This window comes from Caloenas nicobarica, chromosome 9 (genome assembly GCF_036013445.1).
Source record: "Caloenas nicobarica isolate bCalNic1 chromosome 9, bCalNic1.hap1, whole genome shotgun sequence".
NCBI lineage: Eukaryota > Metazoa > Chordata > Aves > Columbiformes > Columbidae > Caloenas > Caloenas nicobarica.
The window spans coordinates 22,161,725-22,184,176 of record NC_088253.1 but is presented as its reverse complement, the minus strand read 5'-3'; the positions used below and the strand labels follow the sequence as shown (position 1 = coordinate 22,184,176).

Below are 22,452 nucleotides of genomic sequence, written 5' to 3'. Positions count from 1 at the left end.
GAGAGAGAAATGTTACTTTACCCAGAGCACTTTCTAGTCCCATTTTTAGGTTTTTTAATTTCAACTGACATGTTGTGTTGAGATAATTTGCATGTGGTGCAGGCTTAAAAAATTAAATATGAACATTTGACGGAACAGCACTGAGCGGTTCTATTGTACATTGTCTTGCCTATAGAGTATGTCTATTCATTGTTATATGGTACAGTCAAGGTTTCAAGTACGTGATCACTATAAATCAAGTGACTGGTTTTACGGCAGCAATTTACAGCAGTGCTAAAATGTAACTAATTAATGGAATTTCTGGAGCTGATGGAGAAGTGATGCTGCCCCACCAGCCTGAATTCGGAGAACTTCAGAAACATAGCCTGCTGTCTTTTTAAGCTGAATTCCATTTCATCAATTGAATTTCCAGTTAAACCATCCCGAATGAATTTTTGCCAGCCCTAAAGCTTCACGGAAGCTGGTGGTTTTTACCGTGTAAAATGATGTTTGATTTTCATTCCTCCCAGCTGCACACAAGCTCTTGTCGCCCTCTTGGAATATTGTGTTGCGCCTCTAGGAAAGAGCAGGTTGTTTTAGGAAGTTCTGAGATGCAGCAGATGTGAGAAGGTTGATGTTTAATTCTTCCATTTGCTCTCCCCAGGTACGTTCAGGCTGAAATACGCTCCTCCCTCCGAAAGCCTCGACTCCACAGACTGACCTTTTATCAGCCGGCAAGAAGATACTGTAAGCCATGGAGACATAAGGAGATCGAAACACAAAACTGAGACGTCCAGTTGCTGTTAAGCTTAATGTATTTTTTAATCCAAAGGTGCTTTACTTTATTAGACTAGGTAGAAAATCTAGCTTAGGGGGTGCATCAAACCCATTTTGGATTGCCAAATTCAAGCTTGGATCTTGCCGTTGGAACTTCTGACTACGCGTCCCCGGACCGACGGACGGTGGAGCTGGCCAGCCCCGTTTTCTGTTGCAAGTACAACATCCGATGTACTTATTTTTTATTGTTATTTTGCTGGAGAACGTTGCCATACGTGGACTTTCTAAGGTGAAACGTCTGACTCCAGGGCAGCTACGTTGGGAGGTGGAAGCTGGAGGCTGAGGGCAGGAGCGGCCGTTCCCCAGAAGGACTCGGGCACCCCTGGGCTAGGTAAAACCTCTACTTTTTTTCAAAAGTGATCAGGCACTAATCTCTGGGATTTTTAAGGATTGCACTACAGAAGAATGTAGAACTCTTCAAGCTTTCTGCACTTTCAGCAGACGGTGTCACTCTGAGACCAGTGCAAGAGGCAAAGAAGTTCCAACTTTTAAAAATTGGCACCAGCAGGTTATGTGACTTAACTACACAATAAAAATCTTGAGTAAATCTCTCCTTTCCCTTCCAAAAGAACCCACACGGCAGTTTCGGTTCCTTCTGGAAACAAACTTGTGCTTCATTGTCTCACTTACTACTAGACAGTGCTGGGTTTCCAGCAGTGGAATAAATGTAGTTTCCAAGGGTCCAAGTCCCAGAGACTCCAGGGTCATAAAGGCTTCAAGGATATTTTCCTGTAATACACAAAACAACCTTTACGTCCCGTTACTGTATATAGGTCTCTTTCACAGAAACCTTATTATTCTGCTTTTGTAAATGAATTTTAAACCATCCTTTAAAAAAAACAATAACTCTGGTGGCAGAGTTTGTAAGCTTTTGCTTTACTTTATATAAAAAAACCCCTTTGATTCCTACCCCAAGGCTTTTGCTACAGAATTCAGAAGTGGTAGAAGTCGAACATGTAAAAGGTAGTAAACTTCATTATTATCGAGACTTTGAAGGATTTCTTGTCAGCCTCCTTCGTTACACTAGATTGTAGATGACTAGCTTTGGTGTTAACTACTTTAGCGTACATCATTTGTGGGTGACAAATCTAAATTAGGACTTGAGAGGAAGCCAAACAAAATCTCGAACTGTTAATTTGAAACAGTTTGCTCCTGTCTGGTCGAAAGAAGACACTAAATCCTCGTGGCTCACCCGGGGAATCTGACAACGTTAAAAAAATAATAACGGGTGAGGCTTTCTCTGGAAAATGTCTGACACAGAGATGTTTGCATCCTGTAATTTGGAAGACACCTTTAAAGTCTGAAGCCTTGTTTACACTTGGAGGTATTTGTGACAGCGATTTAAACCACACCGGGATGAATAGTTTGTGTGAATAGGTGCTTGTGGCGGCGCTGACGTTCGCTGGGACGCCAGGGAGCTCGGATCCCACAAGGGTTTTTGCAGCGACGACCCGTCAGTGCGAGGGGGGAACGCGGTAGCTCGGCGGTCAAAACCTTCCTGGGCCGTGTTCGTAGGAAAAAAAATAAAATAAATGTTCCGGGCCATCCTTGTGTCCCACTGAGGGAGACGAGGAGGAGAAATGAGCATCACCGGTAACGAGAGAAACCAAACTCGGTCCAGGTAGCGATCCGCGGCTCGTAGCGGATTTGGCTTTGTGGAAACCAAAATCTAAATTTGCAAAATGTTTGGTTTAAAAAAAAAAAAATAGGAATAGAAAAAGATTTTTTTTTTTCTACGCCATGACAAAGCAGATGAGACGTGCGTGTTCTCAGCCCAGAATGGCCCAGGCTGTGAAAGGCTCCTGGTGGCTCTGCCTGCGTGTGAGGAGGTGACACCCAGACCTACAACACTAAATGTGATGAAAACTGACAATTAACTTTGCCTTAATGAGCTTGAGACAATGGGAGGAACAACCTGTCACACCCTATTTCACTGAAGGAAACGCTGCAGTTTTCAGTGACCATGTTTACTCTTTACAGCTTCGAGGGTCTCTCCAGTGGCCTGGAAACATGTGCTGAAAGCCAAACTTTAACTTTTTTTTTTTTTTCACTTTTTTAAACAATCTTTTACAACTGAATTGTATTTAAGTAAACTGTATTTCAACACACAACACAAGTGTTAAAAACCCGCTCAAAATAGCAAAAATCAACAGCAAAAAAGAAAGAGAATAATTTCTGTACCAGTTTTAATGCCCAAGGCCGGGCGGAGTCTCGTCCAATATTCATCGGAGTGGAAACCGTCACAAAGGGACTGAAAATCTGAACTTCTGGCCGGCAAACGGTTTCATCCCTTTTATCAGCGCTTTCTGTGGGATCATTTCCTTTGTGTGAAGTTAAGGCTGATGTTTCTTAAAGCGGCCGATGTGAACTTTTGAGGTAACAGTTTTAAATGGCCGAGTCTGCTTTCAGACTGAGTTCCAATTTGCAAGTTTTGAGCAACTTAAAGTGAGACGAGCGTCACAGAGAAAGGTCTGACGGGCCCAAATCAGAGCGAGTTGTGGCCTCAGCTCCGCTACCGAACGCTGCCCACTTTGCACCAGGAACAACCAAAGCTGGGGAGTCTGAACAGAGCACTTTAGTTCCATAAATTAATCCTTTGTCTGGTTTTTAAAAGGCACAAATCCATCTTTTTACCCCTGAAAAGGCAGCTTGTTTTAGGATAGTAGTTCCAGCTTCATGGCTGAAAGAACCAGTTCTTAAAACCTATTTTTATACGTTGGAAGACGGAGATTTCAAAGAATGCTATTTATTCCTTTGTCCTAAAAAATGAGTTCTCAAAATGGATTTCACTGTGGAATAGAAACGATTTGGAAGTGTCAGAGGAAAGGGAATCCCACGTCGCCTCCCTGCAGGGACACGGAGAAGCTCACGATGCATCTTCCCTGGGAGGAGCGAGCGACGGGCGGTTTCAGAAGGGTTTTCCATTCGGGGAGCGTTCCTCCTGGAAATAACTTTAAATAGGACGGAATTTCCAGCAGACTCCTCCCCGCGCTGGCAATCTGCAAATTAAGCATTAATAAATGCGCGCGGCTCGACGCCGAGCAGTGGGAGAGCGAAGAGAGAAGCCTCAATTCAGCAGCGAGGTATCAATCAGAGTTCCACGGTGCTTTTCCTTAAAGCACCATCACACTCCGCTTTTTCGTGAAACTTTTTCATACCACGGGCTTTAAATCTTGGCAAATTAAGTGCCAGACTTATCAAAACCGATAGTCTAAGACTAGACCTTCACTGTTACCCAAATTCTGGTTCAGGCTGGCAAGCTGCAGGGTGAAGGAACTTAAAAATGAAACGTAGTCTGGTGTTGGGCAGTGACGCTCCTCCCCAAAATAAAAATGCCATTTATCGCCCCCCTGTGCGTGGGTTCCGTTAGGTCTGTGTTTACTGGAGGGCAGGAAACTGGGAGCTGTGGGACCAGGGGAGTCTGAAATGTCTTACGTGAGATGGACGTGGGCAAATCTGGACAAAAATCTGTGTAATTGGGCGCTTTGGAGAGCCTGGAAAACATTCATGCTGGTGGAGGCCCCGGTAACCCCGACACCCCCCTGCCCAACGACATCTCGGGTCAAAACCCCTTGGAACTACCTGTTTGCTCTCTTCAATTTTTCTTCCGTAAGCAAGAAACGTGGTGGTACCGAAGCAGAAAGCGAATCCTGTGTGTTTTCAAGTGCAGATGAACAGCTTCTCTTGGACATCACTTTCCACTAGGAATGAAGGAAACTCCTGCTCCCATTTGAGCCATTTCTTTTACTTCGGTCAATTCTAGTATTACAAATTGTGCATGTAACTTTATAAATATTTTAAATAGTTTTGTAAATATTTAATATTCAGCTAATTTGATTTTGAATTGTAAATGTCAAGTATTCTGGTATTGGGATTTTTATGTTTTATTATACTTTGTTAAAAGTAAAATTGTACATTTTTAGAATGTTTTTATCTGAGTAAATTTAATGTATGGAAAATAAAGAGTTAAACAGAATCCCTTTGTATTTTTTTTTTTAATTTAAAGCGGTTTCTCCAGCTGGAGACATTTTTTTAAATTCCATTTATTACTTTTGCTGTCTCGCCACCCACAGACACGTGCTGCTGAATCGCAAATCTCCTCGCTCGCCATCCTGGCCTCGTGTTTTGCACCTTGTGCATCCCAAAGCTGGTGGAACAGCCGTCTGTGCCCTTCCCTACAGAGACTCAATGGAGAAAAATGTCTAGAAAGAACCACACAAGCCATAAATAAGTAGGGATGTAATCCATCCGTATCAGCACTGTATTAATTTTTAAAAAAAGCAACATTTGTACAGGAATATCAGTCGATCACATCGTAATTACAGGTATGGTTGTCAGTTATGAGTTAAACAACTTCTTACACGAACGAAACTAAACATAGAACAAGCTGCATTTAAAAGTTTACGTTGGAGTAAAAACACAAAGAACAATAAAAAATCAGAAGCATTGTGACTGAGATGCATGCAAAGAGGTGTCGTCGGTACAAACTGTACACCTTGCTGAGCTGAGAGTGCCAAGACACAGCAGTATTGCTTCTTTTTCCCCCGTTCTAGTGAGTTAGCTTCCAGTAACAGGTGGGGTTAGTTCACAGACACATAATATACAAGAGAAATCTCATCCCGCTACGCTCCACGTGACAACGACTCTAGAGAGGGAATAAACCACAGGTCCTACGCGACGCCGTCCTGCGTCCCCGCTTGGGACGGTGCCGCCGCTCCAAACCCCAGGCAGGTGGCAGGAGATTCAGTGATGGAAAAAAAAAAAATCAAAATAATAATAATTTGTTCGTTAACTCACAACTCCTGGGTGCGAGTTGCTTCTAAAAGCGGTTCTCCCCGATGCCCGCGCGGTGGTAAAAGCGACTGGGGGTTCCAGTGGCGTGTCCCCGTGTGACACGCTGTACGGAGGGGGCGATGCGGGCGCTGCTGGTGCTGCGGTGGCACCGGCACGGACCCACCAGCCCCTGTCCCTCGACACCTTCGGGAACCGCAAACCCCCGGGCTAGCGGGGGATGAGCTTTTGGAAAGCAGCCCATCGAACACCAGTGTCTCACTGAACACACAGGCCTTGGGAATTCAGCACAGACGGGAGTTTATTTCAACGTTACCTATCCAGGTGCGTATTTTACAGTTAAACACTTCCTAAAAACTACAATAAAGCTGTGGTGTTTGGTAAAGAGTATTTCAGAAACTGGCACCGTTCCTAAGTTTGCGGTGCTGTGGAAAAAAAAAAAGAGACGAGAAGAGTTGGACTCCCCCAGCTCACCCCAAGCCCTCGCCTTAACTCCCTGCAGCGCTGACACGCGTCTCATCGAGCTGCCCAAGACAAAGCTCCGCTTTGGAACGTTAAACCATATTTGCTCTCATGAAAAGACTTCCCATTAAAAAAAAAAAAAAAAGTTTAAGGAATCATAGGGAGGTTTTCCACACGAAACACTTGAGCTCCTCCCTGGTGCCTGTTTGCTTTTTAAAGTCAAATGTCCCTTTATTTGCAATTGTCACATGCACAATCGGGTTCCGTTCGTCAAGTCCAGAAATGTAAATGTGCCTGTGTGGAATATTACAGCAGGTTTCAAAGCTGGAGGTGCTCGTCTGTACTGTTTAATAGTCACAAACAAGGCAAGGTAAGATGAGACACCTGCTAAAGCGAGACTACGCTAAGGGACCGAGAGCGGAGGTGACATCCGTGTCTTTCCCTGGGGTGTGTGTGGGGAAGAGTGGGGGTGATGGCCAAGGGTCAACCCAAATCCTAGGCTAGAAGCCGCCTGCCTGTCTTAGACGGAAGATTGCACTCCGAAAGTCTCCTGAGAGGCGTACACCATGTACAGGAACCCGTCCTCGTCCTTCTCGCTCTCGTACACCTCGGAGATGGGGGTGGAGACGCTCACCATGCTGTGGCCATTCACCAGGAGGAAGAAGGCCTGGTTGGAGTTCAGCTGCAGGCGTCGCCTGGGGGGAGAGGTGGGGAGGGGGGGGAAGGAGTTTCGCAGTCACGACAAAGCATTTCCACTCATGGTTAACAAAGGTTTTAGGACAGATGGCAGAAGAAAGTCCTCTGCCACCAACAGCAGTATGATGGCCCCACCCAGAGCGGCCCCACCATTGCAGAAGGCATTCGCTTCCCACCTCCAGATTGTGTTAAATTCACAGACTCATAGAATCATTTCGGTTGGAAAAGACCCTCAAGATCATGGAGTCCAACCCTTAACGCAACCCTGGCGCTAACCCATGTCCCTGAGAACCTCATCTCTGTCTGTCCAACCCCTCCAGGGATGGTGACTCCAGCACTGCCCTGGGCAGCCTGTTCCAATGCCCCACAGCCCTTTGGGGAAAAAATTGTTCCCCAGATCCAACCTCAACCTCCCCTGGCACAACTTGAGGCCGTTTCCTCTCGTCTCAGAGAGCTACAGACTCACAGTGAACATCTAACTGGGGTGTTTCCCTTGGACTGTTCATTCCAGTTGAGGGGAAATGGATTATTTCTGCTGAACTGCAGCTCCTGCTTCACAAACCAAGTGAGTGGAGGAACTCGGATATGTGGAGGTGAAACCGAAGAAAAGAAGGAAAGAATAAGATATCAGAAGAGCCTCCTGCTGCTTCTGCTCGCTGCTGAGGGGCAGCGGCAGCTGGAAAGGATTTATTGAACCTCCAGGCCCTTCCAAAGCCAGGCTCTGCTCACCCCAGACACGGCCGGCTGAGCAGCAGCAGCTCCGTGAGGACAAGCTCTGCTCTGTGCAGGAGGAGCTGGCCGAGGACCAAATCCAGCTGCTACCAAGTCACCTACTAGCAATAAAGCCAAAGGAAAAAGGTGGGAAAAATCCTTCACTTTGCTGCTAAAACTTTTTGCCCAGGGCCTTTTGCGTTCATGAGAAATTCTGGAAGACTTGAGCAATCTGGTTCCTGTGTCCGAAACTCTCTTGCTCTTATAAGAGCTGGAATTGGCTTGCGACAGTTTTTGTACAAACTCTGAGGGAGGGAATTGTTTGGACACCTGGGACAACTCTCAGGTTTTACAGCTTGTGGCCTCCAAGAACCAACTCACTGCTACACCGTGTCCGACAAAAAGCAAACTCTGGTTTGCTGCTGACCTCCAAGTTTACCGCTTGAGAGCTCTTGCTAATCAAATACTCCTTCTTGACATCAAGCCAGGAGAAATGCCCTTCTAGCAGAATTTCTGACCGCAATTCTAGACCACACAACTTCCACTCCAGGGCTACTTCCCCTTTTCCTTTTCTTGTGAGCAAAGCTCGAGGTCCGGAGCGGAGCGGCACTCGAGTCACAGTCTGGGACAGAAAGACGCTGGTCTGAACATGTGTTTTTCAGGCCTCAACACTGTCACCGAGGGAAACCTCATTCCACGATCAAAGGATGCCAACATCAACCCAAAGCGACAGCTCAGAGCTCTGGCTCTGAGCCCATACTCCCCCTCCAGCGGGTGGGAGAGGGACTCCCAGGCACAACACCAAAAAAAGCATCCGAAAATAGCCTAGTGGGAAGCGCTGGGGCCCTGGGCCTGAAGCACCCATGTTAGACAGGGATTCATGGCCCCAGAATCCCCCCACCATCTCTGGGAAGCAGTTATTTCTCAGGAAATCAGACTAACAGCTCAGCTCTTTCCAGGAATTTGTCCTAGTGATGATACCAAGGGCTTGTTAGATGAATTTTCCATTTAAAGAGTTCCCAACTGCACACAGCAGGTGGGGAACTAACAAAGCATGAGGTTGATGCAGCTTGCACTGAAATCCCAGCACACTACCTGATAATTTTGATTAGCTCGCTCATGTTGACATGATCCGGCACCAGGAACTTGGTCTTATCCAAAACTGGAAGCTGCTTCTCTCCCTTGTACCGTTCAATGATCACCTAAAAGGAAACACACAGAAAGGAGGAGAAGATGTGAAAAGGTGTCTGGTGCCCTCGTCTCCCCAGCTCCGTTTTACACACAGCAAGGTACAAAAATTTATGCTCAAATCCATTTCCCTTCGTTTGTGAAGGCAGCGTCTCGAATCTGAAAAGGAAAATTATCATTATTCCCCGGCCCCTCTTGTTCTGTTTGCAGGTCCCTGCATGAAGGGGTAACAGAGATTTAACAGCTGCAGTGCAGTTTTAGAACAGTTCGTTTGCTGGAATCGTTTAATGGAGCACTGAACTACCCAGCAACAAGGAAACCCAAGAAAAGATAAAGCGTGCGTCCCTCTGACACCTTACAGCGGCTGACTAAGGGGCCTGGGCTGCAAACTCAAGCACTTTTCACAAGAATTTCTCCAGTTTCAGGGCATCTCTTTCTAAGAATCGCCCTTCCAGATCACTATGCTATTCCGTTCACCTCCCATCGTTCCTCTAACACATGAAAGCTACTTTTGAAGGGTATAAAGCCTCAAAGGAGAGCATTTCCTCCTCCTTAATCTCAAGACTCAGCTTAGGAACCAGTAATTCTGTCATGATTGTTATGTAGTAACTACCAAATTCAGGAGGAAATGGCAGATTTGCCAATTTAAGCAGCACCCTGCCCAGCAACTGTGTGTAGTTCCTGTTTTTAAGAAATGATCTCAGAATTCGTGCACTCCCGTTTCCACAGCCACGTGGGTTTTGTTGTTTTTAAATCAGCGGTAGCTACGTGACACCATTCGCTTGGATTGCTGCCATGCTCACGGGGTCTGGCTGTGTTGATATTCAGAAGCTGCATAGGTGAAGAGATATTGAGCAAATTTAATTTAATTATCAGAGAAAGACTTCCTTACACTGGTTTCAATAAATGCTGGCTCATTCTGGAAAAAAAATACTTTTAAAAAGGTAGATCATAATCAATAGATAGCATTTCCAACAGAAAAATCAAGGATGTTGACAGCACAGGAGGGATTTAGCGTCGAGTGTGACGTTGCGTCTGATCTCATCCGGAGCTGCTAATGACAATAACGAGGCCGTGACTCAGGCTAAGACATGGACAGACAACCACAACAAGCCCTGAGGGATCCCAGCAGGGCTCTGCCACAGCCAGGATTTGCATCACCGCATCTTCAACCGCTTGCTTAGGTACCTCTGCATTTCTTTTTTGCTAGTAAAATGTCTACGGCTGACTTAAAAACGAGAGCTTTGCTCTAAATCGATGGCTTTCAATCTGCGGTCACGGAGCTTGGGGATGACTGAGCGATCTGTGAAAGGTGGGTGAGAAAGCAATCTGCTGTCAGGAATGAGACTTGGTAGGAAAGGGCCTTTGGGGAAAACTGCACATTCCAGAAAAGGCAGAAAATCTCTGCTATAAAATATTACTTGTTCCTATGCCCAACAGCACAGAAAACCAGCAGCAGCGGCTTTGAGCTGAAGTAGTTTAAAGCTCAAGAAAAGCTGAAAACCTTTCGGTTTCGATTTGAGACAGTGACAACCGCTTCTGTTAATGAACTGCCACCAGAACTGCTCGCAGTTTGTACGCAGGATGTTCACACAAGAATTTCCACTCACAGGGATCATCAGCTCTCAGCAATGAGAACCAACGGTTGAAGGGTCTGATTAATTTCTCTCTTCTGCCTCCAAGATCTCCTGAGACCTTTGCTGTTCCCCCAAGTGGCAATAAAGACGGTTTTATTTATCGCTTACTGCACTGACAGCCGTCACACAAAGCCCACCAGTTGTGGAGCAAAAAGAACATGATCCATGTCTTCTGCTTCCTAGGATGCTTCGCCTTGCGTTCATAACCTTGAGGACGCCATAAATAAAAGAAAATAAAACTTCAGGCAGTGTTTAGAGCTGACCAACTACAGAAAAGTGACAAGGTGAGGGCTGATCTGCTCTTCGAGGGGAGGTTTGGGGGTTTGACAGCCAAGCAGCATTTCTGAGATGAGAAGAGCTGAACACTCAGGAGAATCTCAGAGCCCAGCTGGGTGTGGTTTCCTTTGAAATTACAACATGTGACTTCAGTACGCAGGAAACGTTGTTCTCTCCATTCCCCAGCGAGCACCTTGCACTGCCACACTGACTGCCACTTACTGCCTTGAGAATGTTTCTGAAATCCAGGCTTAACGACCCAGAACGGCCGGATTTTCATTTGGTCTCACATCGGGACAGCTTTTTTACAGGTTTCTAACTATGAAAAAGAAAACAAGACTGGAAATTGAAGTGAAAAATGGAAAGAACCAGACTTACTGGTATTTTAGTTGGATGCTGATCTCGAATCAGCCGTACATCTTCCACTCTTTGCTCTGCAAGAGATTAAAAAAAATCTGGTCAAACATCCACACTTAATGCTGTTATTACCTTATTTTTCCACCACCAAAGAGAGGGGCTGCCTGTTAGTAAAGGCCACACAGGCAAATTCAGGCCAAGCAGTTTTGGACTGGGACAGCGCCGTCACAAGTAAAACGTCTCCTCTGACAGGTGATACTTCGCTCTTTAACCCAAGGTGACAAGCACTGCACGCTGCCTAGAAAGTGGTAAAGGAGATGCCCCCCCAACAAACATTCCCCCTCATTTTCTCCCCCCTGCAGCAGACACTTAATCTCATAAATTCACGGCATCAAATAACACCCCCCAAGTTAATGACTGAATATCCTGCACGATTTCTGCGAGATCCCAGAAGAGGAAATTGTCGACAATTACTTGAGACCCAAGAGCAGCCAGAGCCTGGCAGCATCGGCTTTCGTCGTGCGCTCTCGTGTTACCGAATTCCAGTTTTCTATTTTGATTCTGCCGCACCCACTGTCGCAGAAGCTGCTGGGAGCTCCTTGTGTACCTGGACATTTCACTGCTTTCTGTGCCAGTTTTCAGGATAAAGTTCGCCTCTTCTCAGACATAAATATTAACAGCACCAATATTATAAACCAGGCTAAAGTACATTCAAGCCAAAGCAAACAGACGTGGCTGCGTTCAGAGGCAGTTGCATCTGCTTATACCCTACTTTCACATTCAGTGAACTCAGTTTTAACCTCTCCAGCTCTTTTCTGCAGGCCGGGGCTTTCCAGGCCGTCTCCATCTTATCAACACCTCTCGGAGAAGATTTAGCGTTGCATCACGGCTTTAACAGACACCTGCCTGGGGAGAGGTGCCGCTCACGGGAGGGGAAGAGCTTCGATCAGCACCCACCGACCCACCTCCGTGCTGGTGTGTTAATGCACAGGACACAGCGCCTGCCCTGTCACGCAGCGGTAACGTCACTCAGCTCCCCATTAGCCCATCTGTGTGCATCAAATGAGCCTTTTGAAGAGCCCCGGAAGGAAATGCAACGCACGTGAATCACGGTTTTAAGCTGGAGGTGAATCAAGCAGCGCTAAGGCGAGGGGAATGCAAAGCCTTCACCCAGCTTCACATCCCCAGCCTCGCTCCTACAGACCAGCACTAACACCTCAGGGGCAGAGATTACTAGCTAATTAAAATACTTTTTAAGATTAACCAGAAACACAAGAGATACGGGGAGTGAATGAGACCAACAGTCAACCCAGCAACCACAGAACTTTTCAACTGAAACAGGTCTGTTCACAGCAACGTTATTCAGCAGAACTCCCTGGAGTAGAAGGAACATAACCCGGACAAACCATTGAGATTATTGTAGATGGCGTGTTCAAAATCAGGCTGCAGTCAGCCACAGATAAACACTGTTCTCTGACGACATTAGTTGCAGTGGCAACTGCTTGGCTGCCATCCTAGCTGAACTTAATACCTGCAACACAGGCTGCTGACAGCCCATGGGGTCAACAACAGTTTTGGAAGACTCTGAGGAGAGGGGCAGCTTAAACACAGACTCCGTTAGATGAGAATTCTCCCCGCTTCAACGCGGAGAGCAGCTTAGGTTTAACGGAACAGCCAAGACAAGGGTGGGCTCACCAGAAAGCTCTCTTAAGCAGCTTGACTTTAACCCAACAGCAGAAGGAAAAGAAAATCTGGATCAATTATTTCCACCAATTCCGTTTTATGTACAAGATTTTATAGTTCACGCAGAAATAGGTTACGCTGCCAGTTCTCATTACCCTCAGTGCGTTTCAGCCTGTCTCATCGGCACACATGAGCAGATCCCAAGCTCTTGGATTGCTCTGGTCCCATCCTAAGCACAGAAAGAAGCGTTGTCACCGCTCTACCGAGGCTGTTCCTTCTAGAAAAAAAGACTAATCTCATTTCCCCAGCCGTCATTACACAGCTCTTTTCCATGCCTTGCTAGCTCTCAATAACTGGAGACAGGAGGTTTGGACATCCCGGTCCGCTCGCAGCTCCCTGGGCAGAGAATTCCTCACACGGCGCCTGGTACCAACCCAGCGGAGCCCAGTTCTGCCCACGGCGCAGCCGGACACGGGGCAGCCGCGGCTCCTGGCACACACACAAGTGATGTTTTCCAGGCTCCTGGGAATTCCGCCGTCGATAATGGACGATGGAGAGAGAACCATCTCCCCACCCCTGGCCCCTTTGCCAGCGCTGAGCTCACCCCAGCGCAGCTTCGCCACCTCCCGCACACCCCGACACCCCCAGGAGACCGCCGGGAGACCCCAGCCCCAAACTTCCAGGCTCTGTCCCCACGCGGGGGACTCGGCCCGGCTGCCGGGGCGGAACCAGCCCCGTGGGGCCCGAGCCGGGGTTTGTTTCCATCGCAGCCCCGAGCAGGCGGCGATTCCCCTCCGGGCCCGGCGGCCGCTGAGCGGGGCAGCGCGGGCGGGCCCGCTCCGGAGCTCGGCTGTCAGCAGCAGCCGGCCCCGGCCCGGCTGTCTCCGCGGCTCCTTGCCGAGATCCGCCCGCTCCCCGCTTCGCCGATCCCCCCCCGTTAGGACGGCAGCCGCCGCCGGCCTGTCCCACCGGCCGCCCCCGCAGCCCGAGCGACGAGGCCCGGAGGGGGCCGGGACAGCCGGCGGGCGCTGTCAGCGCCCCCGCCCCGCCGCGTCCCTTCCCGGGGAGCTCACCGAAGGTGCGGCGCTGCTTGAAGCTCTTCTCCGAGGGCATGGCGGCGGCGGCTCGGCCTCAGGCCCGGCGGCGGCTCTGCGCGGCGGCGGCGGACGACTCCGAGTGCCGGCGCCCGCCCCCCGCCGCCACCACCGGCGGCTCCGCCGTCAGCTGACGCCGCGCGTCACGGCGGGGCGGGCACCGCCGGCATCTTGAGTGTGGCGGGATGGGCCGCCCGCCGCCTCCCGCCGGCTGGGGGCCGTGCGTCGGCCCCTCGCCCCGCGGGGTGCGCGGCCATGGTGTGCCTTGCTGGGTGCCGCCTTGGCGACGCAGGGGTGGCTGCCTCAGAGTGCCAGTGTCGCTTTTCAGAGACCCGCGGCCACGGCTGCCTCAGTCCTGTCGGTCCCCCCTCAGTGACACACATCCATGGCTGCCTCAGCCCTACCATGTGCCCCCCTCAGCAACACACGGTGATGGCTGCCTCAGAGAGCCCTGCCAGCGTCCACCTTCAGCGACACAGCCATGGCTGTCTCTGAGAGTCCTCACAGTGTCCCTCCTCAGCGACACACAGCCATGGCTGCCTCTGAGAGTCCTCACAGTGTCCCCCCTCAGCGAAAGCCATGGCTGCCTCAGACCACCCCGCCATGTCCTCCCTCGGTGACACACGGCCATGGCTGCCTCAGACCACCCCGCCATGTCCTCCCTCAGTGACACACAGCCATGGCTGCCTCAGACCACCCCGCCATGTCCTCCCTCGGTGACACACGGCCATGGCTGCCTCAGACCACCCCGCCATGTCCTCCCTCGGTGACACACAGCCATGGCTGCCTCAGACCACCCCGCCATGTCCTCCCTCGGTGACACACGGCCATGGCTGCCTCAGACCACCCCGCCACGTCCTCCCTCGGTGACACACAGCCATGGCTGCCTCGGAGAGCCCTGCCAATATGCCCCCTCAGCAATCCACAGTGATGGCTGCCTCAGAGTGCCCTGCCAAGTCCTGCCTCAGCAACACACGGCCGTGGCTGCCTCAGACAACCTTGTCATGTCCCTCTCTCAGCAACACACAGCCATGGCCACCTCGGAGTCCCCTGCCAGTGTCCCCCCTCAGCGAAAGCCATGGCTGCCTCAGACTGCCCTGCCATGTCCTCCCTCAGTGACACACAGCCACTGCTACCATAGGGCACCCTGACATGTCCCTCTCTCAGCAACACACAGCCGTGGCCACCTCAGAGTGCCCTGCTAGTGTCCCGCTTCAGCGACACACAGCCATGGCTGCCTCTGAGAGTCCTGCCAGTGTCCCCGCTCAGCAAAAGCCATGACTGCCTCAGACCGCCCCGCCATGTCCTCCCTCAGTGACACACAGCCATGGCTGCCTCTGAGAGTCCTGCCAGTGTCCCCTCTCAGTGACACACAGCCATGGCCGCCGTTGGGCACCCTGACATGTCCTCCTCTCAGCAACACAAAGCCATGGCGACCTTAGAGTGCCCTGCCATGTTCTTCCTCAGCAACACACAGCAATGGCCACCTGGGAGCCACTCGCCATGTCCCCCCTCAACACCATGTGCTCTGAAGCGAATTTGCCTCCCTGCAGAGGTGCAAACTGAGTGACGAGCCTTTGGTTTGCCTTCAGCACAGATAGAAGTGAGCACGGGGAGGCCATGGCAAAGTTTATGTTCAGGGAAAAACAGTTTAGGGACAGGTGTTCCAGTTCACTTTGAAGCCCACCACCCAGCCTCGTGCGGTCTGTCAGGAATTGATTAGCTCGCAAACAATTTCGGTCGCAAGCCAAGTTTGCTCACGTTCATCCTGCGATTATAAATGCCCAACTGTTCCTTCCTTTAGCAGCTTTCTGACACAAGCTGTTGGCTGTAGACTTTCAGCTGCCTTCCTTTCTCTTTCTCTCACATATGTTCCCGGCACCGTGTTTTGAAATATAAGAATGATTTTGCAGCAATAGGTCTACACAATCTTGCCGTACAATCCAACTTCTGTGGCTGAAAAGACAGGGAGTTGCAGCCATCAGTGTCCTTATCAAAAGGAGAGTAGAGTGAGGAGGAACATTTTCTAAGCAGCTTTGAGATTATCAGGGGGTTTGTATTTTTGGGGGTGGAAAGATGCATCGAAGTTGGAGTAATGCTCTGCTCTCATGCTGGAATGAGGGTTCATTACCTAATTTTGTGATTCAGGGTCATACAGTTCCGGTGACTGTGTAATTATAGGATAAGACCATTGAAGATGTGACTAACTAAGGAGAGAAAAACAGCCTGAAGGTCTATGAATGCTCCATCCATCACATCACTGTCCAGGGACAGCAGGTGAGACATCGTGGATGATCATAGAATCATAGAATAATAAAATCATTTTGGTTGGAAGAGACCCTCAAGATCATCGAGTCCATCCATAATCTAGCTCTTAGCACTAAACCATGTCCTTAAGAACCTTGTCTATGTGCCTTTTAAACCCCTCCAGGGATGGTGACTCCACCACTGCCCTGGGCAGCCTGTTCCAATGCTTCACAACCTCTCCATGAAGAATTTTTTCCTAATATCCAACCTGAACCTTCCCTGGTACATCTGAAGGCTGATACATCTGAAACTTAAACTAGCAATCCCAAACTTCTGTTTCAACAGAATTCTTTCTTATTTAAATGACTGCCTTTTAAAAAAAAACAACAACATTTTATGGGCTGAGGAAGAATTGATGTACCTCAGGGACCGCCGCGGGCTGTGAGGCTGCGGGCAGGAGGACCAGCCCTGGTGAAACCACGTAGCTTGTTTTTTTGGGGTGTCCAGGTCAGTCCTCGTGGCAGGACCAACAATACCGAGTGCCGCGTGTCGTGCGGTTTTTCATCCACGCTCCCAACTGTTGGCAAGGCTGCAGCTCAGGCTGAAAGCATCCATATGGTGCTCGGGAAGAGCCACAATCAGAGTATCTGCTGACAGGCTGGGCTATCGCATGTTCCGCTCATGAATAATCCGCAGAGATGGTGAGAAGGAAAACTTACATCCGCGCCGAGACTCGCTTGACCTTCCCCTCCTCATCTCAGCGTTTCCCTGTGTCTGCGTGTCGACAGCACAGACAGTTGGTGAGTCTGGACTTGAGAAAGGTGTTAGGCGCAGTTGGGATGACAGCATGGACACAGGCTTTGGGACCAGCTCCGCCTAAGCACCCTTCTCCATCCCCGGTGAGAAAATGCCGCTTTTGAAAATGCTTTTTGCTTCAAACTTGGTGACTGCGCCAGAACAGAGCCCTTTAAAAATCCAGCCCGCAGAGTGTTTTTTTTCTAGTCTTAGAACACTTTATAAAGCATTTAGTCTGAAGAGGGGAAGATGTAACTGAAAGGAGACATTACATTGTCTTCAAATATGCAAGAGGTTGCTGCAGAACAGGAGGGAATTAGCTCTTCTCTGCATGCAGTGAGTCTAGGACAAGAAATAATGAGCTTACACCTTGGAAAAGGTGATAGAAATTAGACATTGGGTTAAGGGTAAGAATAGCTGAGCATCAGAATAAATTGCCTAGGAAAGCAGTGTAATAGCCACCATCGAATACTTTTATTTAACAGGAAATTAGTAAAACATCTGTTCCGAAGAGTTTAGGGAGAATTGTTCTTATCTCAGAGAGAGGGATGAGGTAATAATCTCCTACAATACCTGTCAGCCCTGTTTTTTCATGAAGCAAAAGAGATGTGATTCCAGCTCAGGTCCTCATGTCTGCACCCTATACAGCAGGATGTACTACATCTTAAGTCTGAATTAAGCAAACAAACAAAAAAAAGAAAACAAAGAGAAAAACACAGGCTTTCCCAACTGTTACTTTTTGTTGTTGTTGTTGTTAAAAAGCCAGTATGAATGGGTATTCCGAACCCCAGCTGATATTTACAGCATTTCCCTGGGGAAAAACTCCCACTTATCACTAAACCCAGAGAAAACCGAGTTTCCATATGAGCTGCCTCACAACAAAGTGAGTGTATAAACCATTCCCTCATTTCTCTGGTAAAAGAACACTGAAAAGGCTTTTTTCCGGTGTATAGACAAAGCTGTTCCTCTGCAGTGCTACCCCCTCACTGGCAGACAGCACTTCAGTGTCTGGGGCTATTAGCTCAGCAGCTGTCAGCAGTATTAAATTCACCAGAAACATGGAGATAAGACCTCCATAAAATAAAAGGAAGGACACTGTGCTAAGAGCAACTTGCATTTAAACCTGAATCAAAATCCCTCAGTTATTTTCTCATGAATTGTTCTTATTGAGCTAGCTCAGCTAAAGATCAATGTGGGCCTTGATTTTTTTTTAATACGGTGTGCCGCCATTACCCAGCTATTATTGGAGATTTTCAGATAGAATCAAGTTGTAGCGAATTGTTTGCAATGACTTAAAATAACTCTTCTGAGAAGTTTTTAATCTTCAATTTGTCTTAAGATGGTGAGTACCCTAGGAATGAATTCCTAAACTTCAAATTTCTCTGTGGAAGTCACCTTCTGAGTTAGGAGAACTCTAGCAAGAAGTGATAAGAATAACAAAATCTCTCTCTTTTGTGGGGATATAAAAGTGTAATTTGAGAAAAGTGAAACTAAAGAAACCACTCGCGGAACATTTTCCCTGTGAGGGTTTTGTCTGAGATCTAACACCGGATGAGCCTGTCCCTTGGTGGGAACACTGACACTGTCTCTCTCCTCTATCTGGCCACCTATTGCACAAGACTTTTGGAATATAACACTTTTGAGATCATTAGACAGATGCTTTTCTGGATGGTAAATCCATACTAACACACAGACGTATGCAACGTCATCACAAAACCGTCATTTTTTTAGAATGTTTGGCTAAAAACTCATTGCACTCCCCCTGCAAGAAATATTGCCCAAGGCATCATTGCTATGGACCGTAACCCCGACATCGGTCACTGCTGCTACTGCTGTTCCAGCAAACATTTATTGGCTTCGGGATCAAGTTTTAAATGGGAGCCATTGGTTTTACAAGGAAATACAGTAAATCAGATGTTGTAAGCAACAATAACTTATGTTTATGTACTACTTTTCACTCAAAAAGATCCATAACCTCTTGGCAAGCAGTAACGACAGTGAGTGCGGGAGGCATAGCAGGGAAATTGTGGAATATACAGTGTGCAACAAAGTCTGCCACTGACTTTTAATACTCCTAGGATTCAAGCAATTCCACACATCAAATATTAACCAGCTACTACGTAGCCTGTGGCTTCAGTAAACACCCTCCTTATTTACACCGTGAGAAACTGAGGCACGCAGAGGCTCAGCGAGCTGCCTGCCATTGCACAACCATTGCTCAGCAGCCCAGCCAGTAATAAATAGCATCTCAAACACCTGACTACCCGTCCCGTGATCTGTCCTGAAGGGGATAATGCTGCTGTGCGCTGAGCTGAGCTGCCAGAGGTGCTGGGCACAATGAAATTGTTCAGGCTGGACTGTGGCCAAATCTGAAAGAACAACAACAACTCCTTCTGGTAGAGGTGCTATAAAGTTTTTGGTGACCCCAAGCACTCATGTCCACAGCTGATAGTAAAATCCACTAATAGCTCATTGCAAGGACAGTATGTTGAAGATCATACCCTTTTTCTTAAAGAGGAGGCACCAAGCTCAGCTCTAAAGCAGAAGGATGCAAAACCTTTCCTGAGTCAGCATCAGCATTTTCTGCAGTGCTCTGGATTTTCCCAGAAGAGCCCAGTCTGTCCACTGATCAGTTTATCCTGCAAAATCTGGTGAGATCAGTGTCCAGACAGCAAGGAAGAAGGTGGGAAATACTAAAAATCAGGATGAGAAGAGCTATTTTCCAGCTTACAATAGCAAGGGGAGAATATCTGAGATGAAAATGTGTACATCACAAAAAAACAAAGGAAAATTCTTTGGTCTTTCTATTGAAATATTCTCTCTTTGAAGTGCCCTGCCTCCAAGGATGCTTATTACGAAGCACAAATCGCACTGCAGGCTTGTGCCAAAAAAACATGCTGCAAATACTTTGTGTGGCAAACAGGGCTTGCAAAGAGGGTTTGTTCATCTGTCTCAGCCTGCCTTGCCATACTTTTCTGTCCCTCTTGCCAAATGGAAAATAAATAATTCTTTCCTAGCCGTTCAGGTTATAATTGGCTGGATATGCCATCAGCCGGCTCATCCCCACTCAGAGGCTGGGAAGGCGTAAACAATTCCAGGATTACAGAAAATGAGGATGCTAACTTTGGGATGAATCCAAAGCCCTTTAGAGCGAGCGTGAAGACTAATTGACTATAGTGGGAGCTGCATCAGCTCCTTAATTGCTGAAGGGAAATGAAACAATGAAATTTCTCCTTTTGGTACATCCTTTTTTTTCAAGAGCCCTGGGGTAAGGGCTGCAAGCTGCCTGCCTGGAACAGCAGGACTAGAAAGCTCTGGGTTATTATTCTGGTGATGTTTACAAAGGAAGGTGCTCAGGCATTTGGTAGCAGCACAGAGGATGGGAGATGATGATAATGCACTTTTAGTGCTTTCCCCATCATCACGAATAAAGCTGGTAGATTCAGATAATGGATTCAGTAACACAGAGGAGAAGGTGCCAGTTGTACAGTCTGATAACAGGGCGGTAAATGCTGAAGTTTTAAGTTATATTCAGTTATAAGCACCCTGTTCTGCATGGGCTCTCTGCCTCTGGGCCCCAAGGACCTTCGCTGTGCCCAGCCTCCAAATTCTGCTTGTACCTGTTGCGTGATGCTCCACAAGAACAGCACTGGAAACCTTTTCTGTTCGTGTCTTGAAACCTGGAGTGGAGAAAATGATTGTTTCTCCTCTCTGGTGTGACGAGAGGCTGGGATTCCCCCACTCTGCTCCATGGGAAGGGGAAATATGGTCACTCTGAGCGCTTGGACTTGTCAAATTACCTCTGACTTTGTTGGGCTTCTCTCCCTGCCAGGAGACATCAGCGCGTCATGGAGCCAGACAGACTTTTCCCCTTTTCCCCCTTAATCTGGAGGAAATGGGCATGGGGCGATAGAGCTCTGTGGGAACGGGCATGGATTTACGATGGGCTGTCCTGGATTCTGCTGGGCTGGACTGAAATGAGGGGCGGTGGACCAGGGGGAAAGTCTGATGGCTGAGGGATGCAGGAGGATGCAGCGGCTCAGCATTTATGGAGCCAAGGCTGCAGGATAAAGTTATAAGGATCAGGTGGGTGAGGGAAAGGGAGAGAAGGTTGTAGGGTGATGAGGAACAGCAGGAGCATTCAGAGGAAAAGGAGAAAGAAAAAAATCCAGATAAAAATAGAAAACACACAGGAGGAAAAAGCATGTGTGTGCCATAGGCTGCTGAGTTTCTGCTCGAGGCAATGTCACCAGGGACGTCTTTTGTTTCATTCCCACGAAAATCCTTGCCATCAGTACTTTTTCTGTCCTCTCCATGAATCCGTCAGTTCCTAAACAAACAGACATGACAAGGTCTTCTAGAGCTGTGTCAGAAACTCTGAGTACCAGCTGCGCACATCATAATGCAGGGGAAAAATCATGTGGTTCAATACATGTGGAAAACAGTTAGAGACATTTCCAAACAACCGATGTTTGGTTTAGGTGACTCATCGCCTATGTACCTTGTTTTAGATGTTTGGAGCAGCTTTTTTAATTTAATCAGAACTATGAGCACCAAACTTGTCTGTCATTGAAGCCCCAAAGGATGAGCAGACTATTAAAAATGACATCCTCGCTCTGCTCGTGGGCAGTGCTGGATGGAGTGCAGCGGGTCAGGCTGTAAGTTCTGCATTTACTCATCCTGTGGTTGTAGCAATTTTGTCCATACCACAAGCCTGCAGACTGGACTCATCATCTCATCGTCCCGTATGCATGGCCAGCCAGATCCTTGGAAATTGGGGTATTGTCCCCCTGACAACACGAGCTGCCCACTAGACCTTTAGTAAAATCCTCAGGCTGTCCAACACAACCAAACATCTCATGTCGGTGAGGTTTGGAGACTTTCTGCACCAATTAAATGTCTGTTTTCCCGTCTTCCTCCAATTTAGGTGTTTGTCACTTGATTGTCATGGTGACCACTGCGTTGAGACCCTCAGTGCAGCCCTTGTAGTGCATTCCTTGCCAGCGGAGCTGGATGAAGATGTTCAGGAGCCCCAAAGGACTCTCATGAATGCAGCTGTTTTGCAGAACAGCATGAGAAAGAGGAGCCATCTGCAAGAAAATGTCAGGTCTGTCTTGCAGAAAAGCATAGGAAAAGAGTGAATTTGGGGAAAATCAAACCAAAATAAATAAACGAACAAAAAGAAACAAAGAAAAACACAAAGCAGGCTTCTCCTGCAGAAAAAGAGCCATTTGCAAAGACTCGAAGTTTCTCGGGCAGCGCCCTACAGAACAACAACGGAAGGGCCTCGGAGCCACAGGGGCCCGGCCAGGCACAGGCTGAAGGGGCCTACACGGGAGGACTACTGTCGAGGAGCCTCGTTAGCGCAGTAGGTAGCGCGTCAGTCTCATAATCTGAAGGTCGTGAGTTCGATCCTCACACGGGGCAAGAGTGTTTCCTCCTTTTCCTCTCCCCTCCCGCGGGAACGCAGGGTTTCTAGAGAAAAGAATTTTTTTTTTTTCTTTAACCGAATTGCAGCAGGTGGGGCGGGCCCGGGGCGGCGGGGACGAGCCTCACAGGCCCGGCAAGGCGCTCCAGCGCACGCCGTTACCGGGCATGGACACCTCTCCACCGGCGCGAGGGTCCTCCCGCGCGCTAGGGGGCGATCGCACTGACGGGTGTGTGAGGGAGGGTGTGGCTAACGTCCGTTGCCTGGGGGG

The 22,452-nt window shown here is 48.4% G+C and overlaps 2 protein-coding genes and 1 non-coding gene across 3 annotated transcripts in view; 2 read left to right on the top strand and 1 right to left on the bottom strand.

The window, feature by feature from the left end:
• ZCCHC14 (zinc finger CCHC-type containing 14) overlaps positions 1-4,633 on the top strand; it is a 48,321-nt gene extending 43,688 nt beyond the window's left edge. The window contains exon 13 of the mRNA XM_065641145.1: positions 644-4,633. Coding sequence (XP_065497217.1) covers positions 644-699 — 56 coding nt within the window. The 3' untranslated portion in view covers positions 700-4,633. The remainder of the gene's footprint in view (positions 1-643) is intronic.
• A 411-nt stretch (positions 4,634-5,044) lies between these two features.
• Positions 5,045-13,841, bottom strand: MAP1LC3B (microtubule associated protein 1 light chain 3 beta). Its single transcript, XM_065641223.1, has 4 exons — positions 13,691-13,841; positions 10,956-11,011; positions 8,572-8,678; positions 5,045-6,764 (listed from the first exon to the last, which is right to left on the bottom strand). Exons 1-4 carry the CDS (start codon positions 13,728-13,730, stop codon positions 6,590-6,592), a joined length of 378 nt encoding a protein of 125 aa, XP_065497295.1. The 5' UTR covers positions 13,731-13,841; the 3' UTR covers positions 5,045-6,589.
• An 8,266-nt stretch (positions 13,842-22,107) lies between these two features.
• TRNAM-CAU (transfer RNA methionine (anticodon CAU)) lies at positions 22,108-22,180 on the top strand. The gene has a single exon. It is a non-coding gene; the product is annotated as a tRNA-Met (tRNA).
• The last annotated feature ends 272 nt before the right edge of the window (positions 22,181-22,452 follow it).

Bases quoted from the DNA above. Each gene is read 5' to 3' on its own strand.
- MAP1LC3B (XM_065641223.1), bottom strand. From the start codon at position 13,730: ATGCCCTCGGAGAAGAGCTTCAAGCAGCGCCGCACCTTCG. The intron at 11,012-13,690 runs GTGAGCTCCCCG...AATCTCTTGCAG, and splicing joins CAAGCAGCGCCGCACCTTCG to AGCAAAGAGTGGAAGATGTA. The intron at 8,679-10,955 runs GTAAGTCTGGTT...GTTTCCTTTTAG, and splicing joins AGCATCCAACTAAAATACCA to GTGATCATTGAACGGTACAA.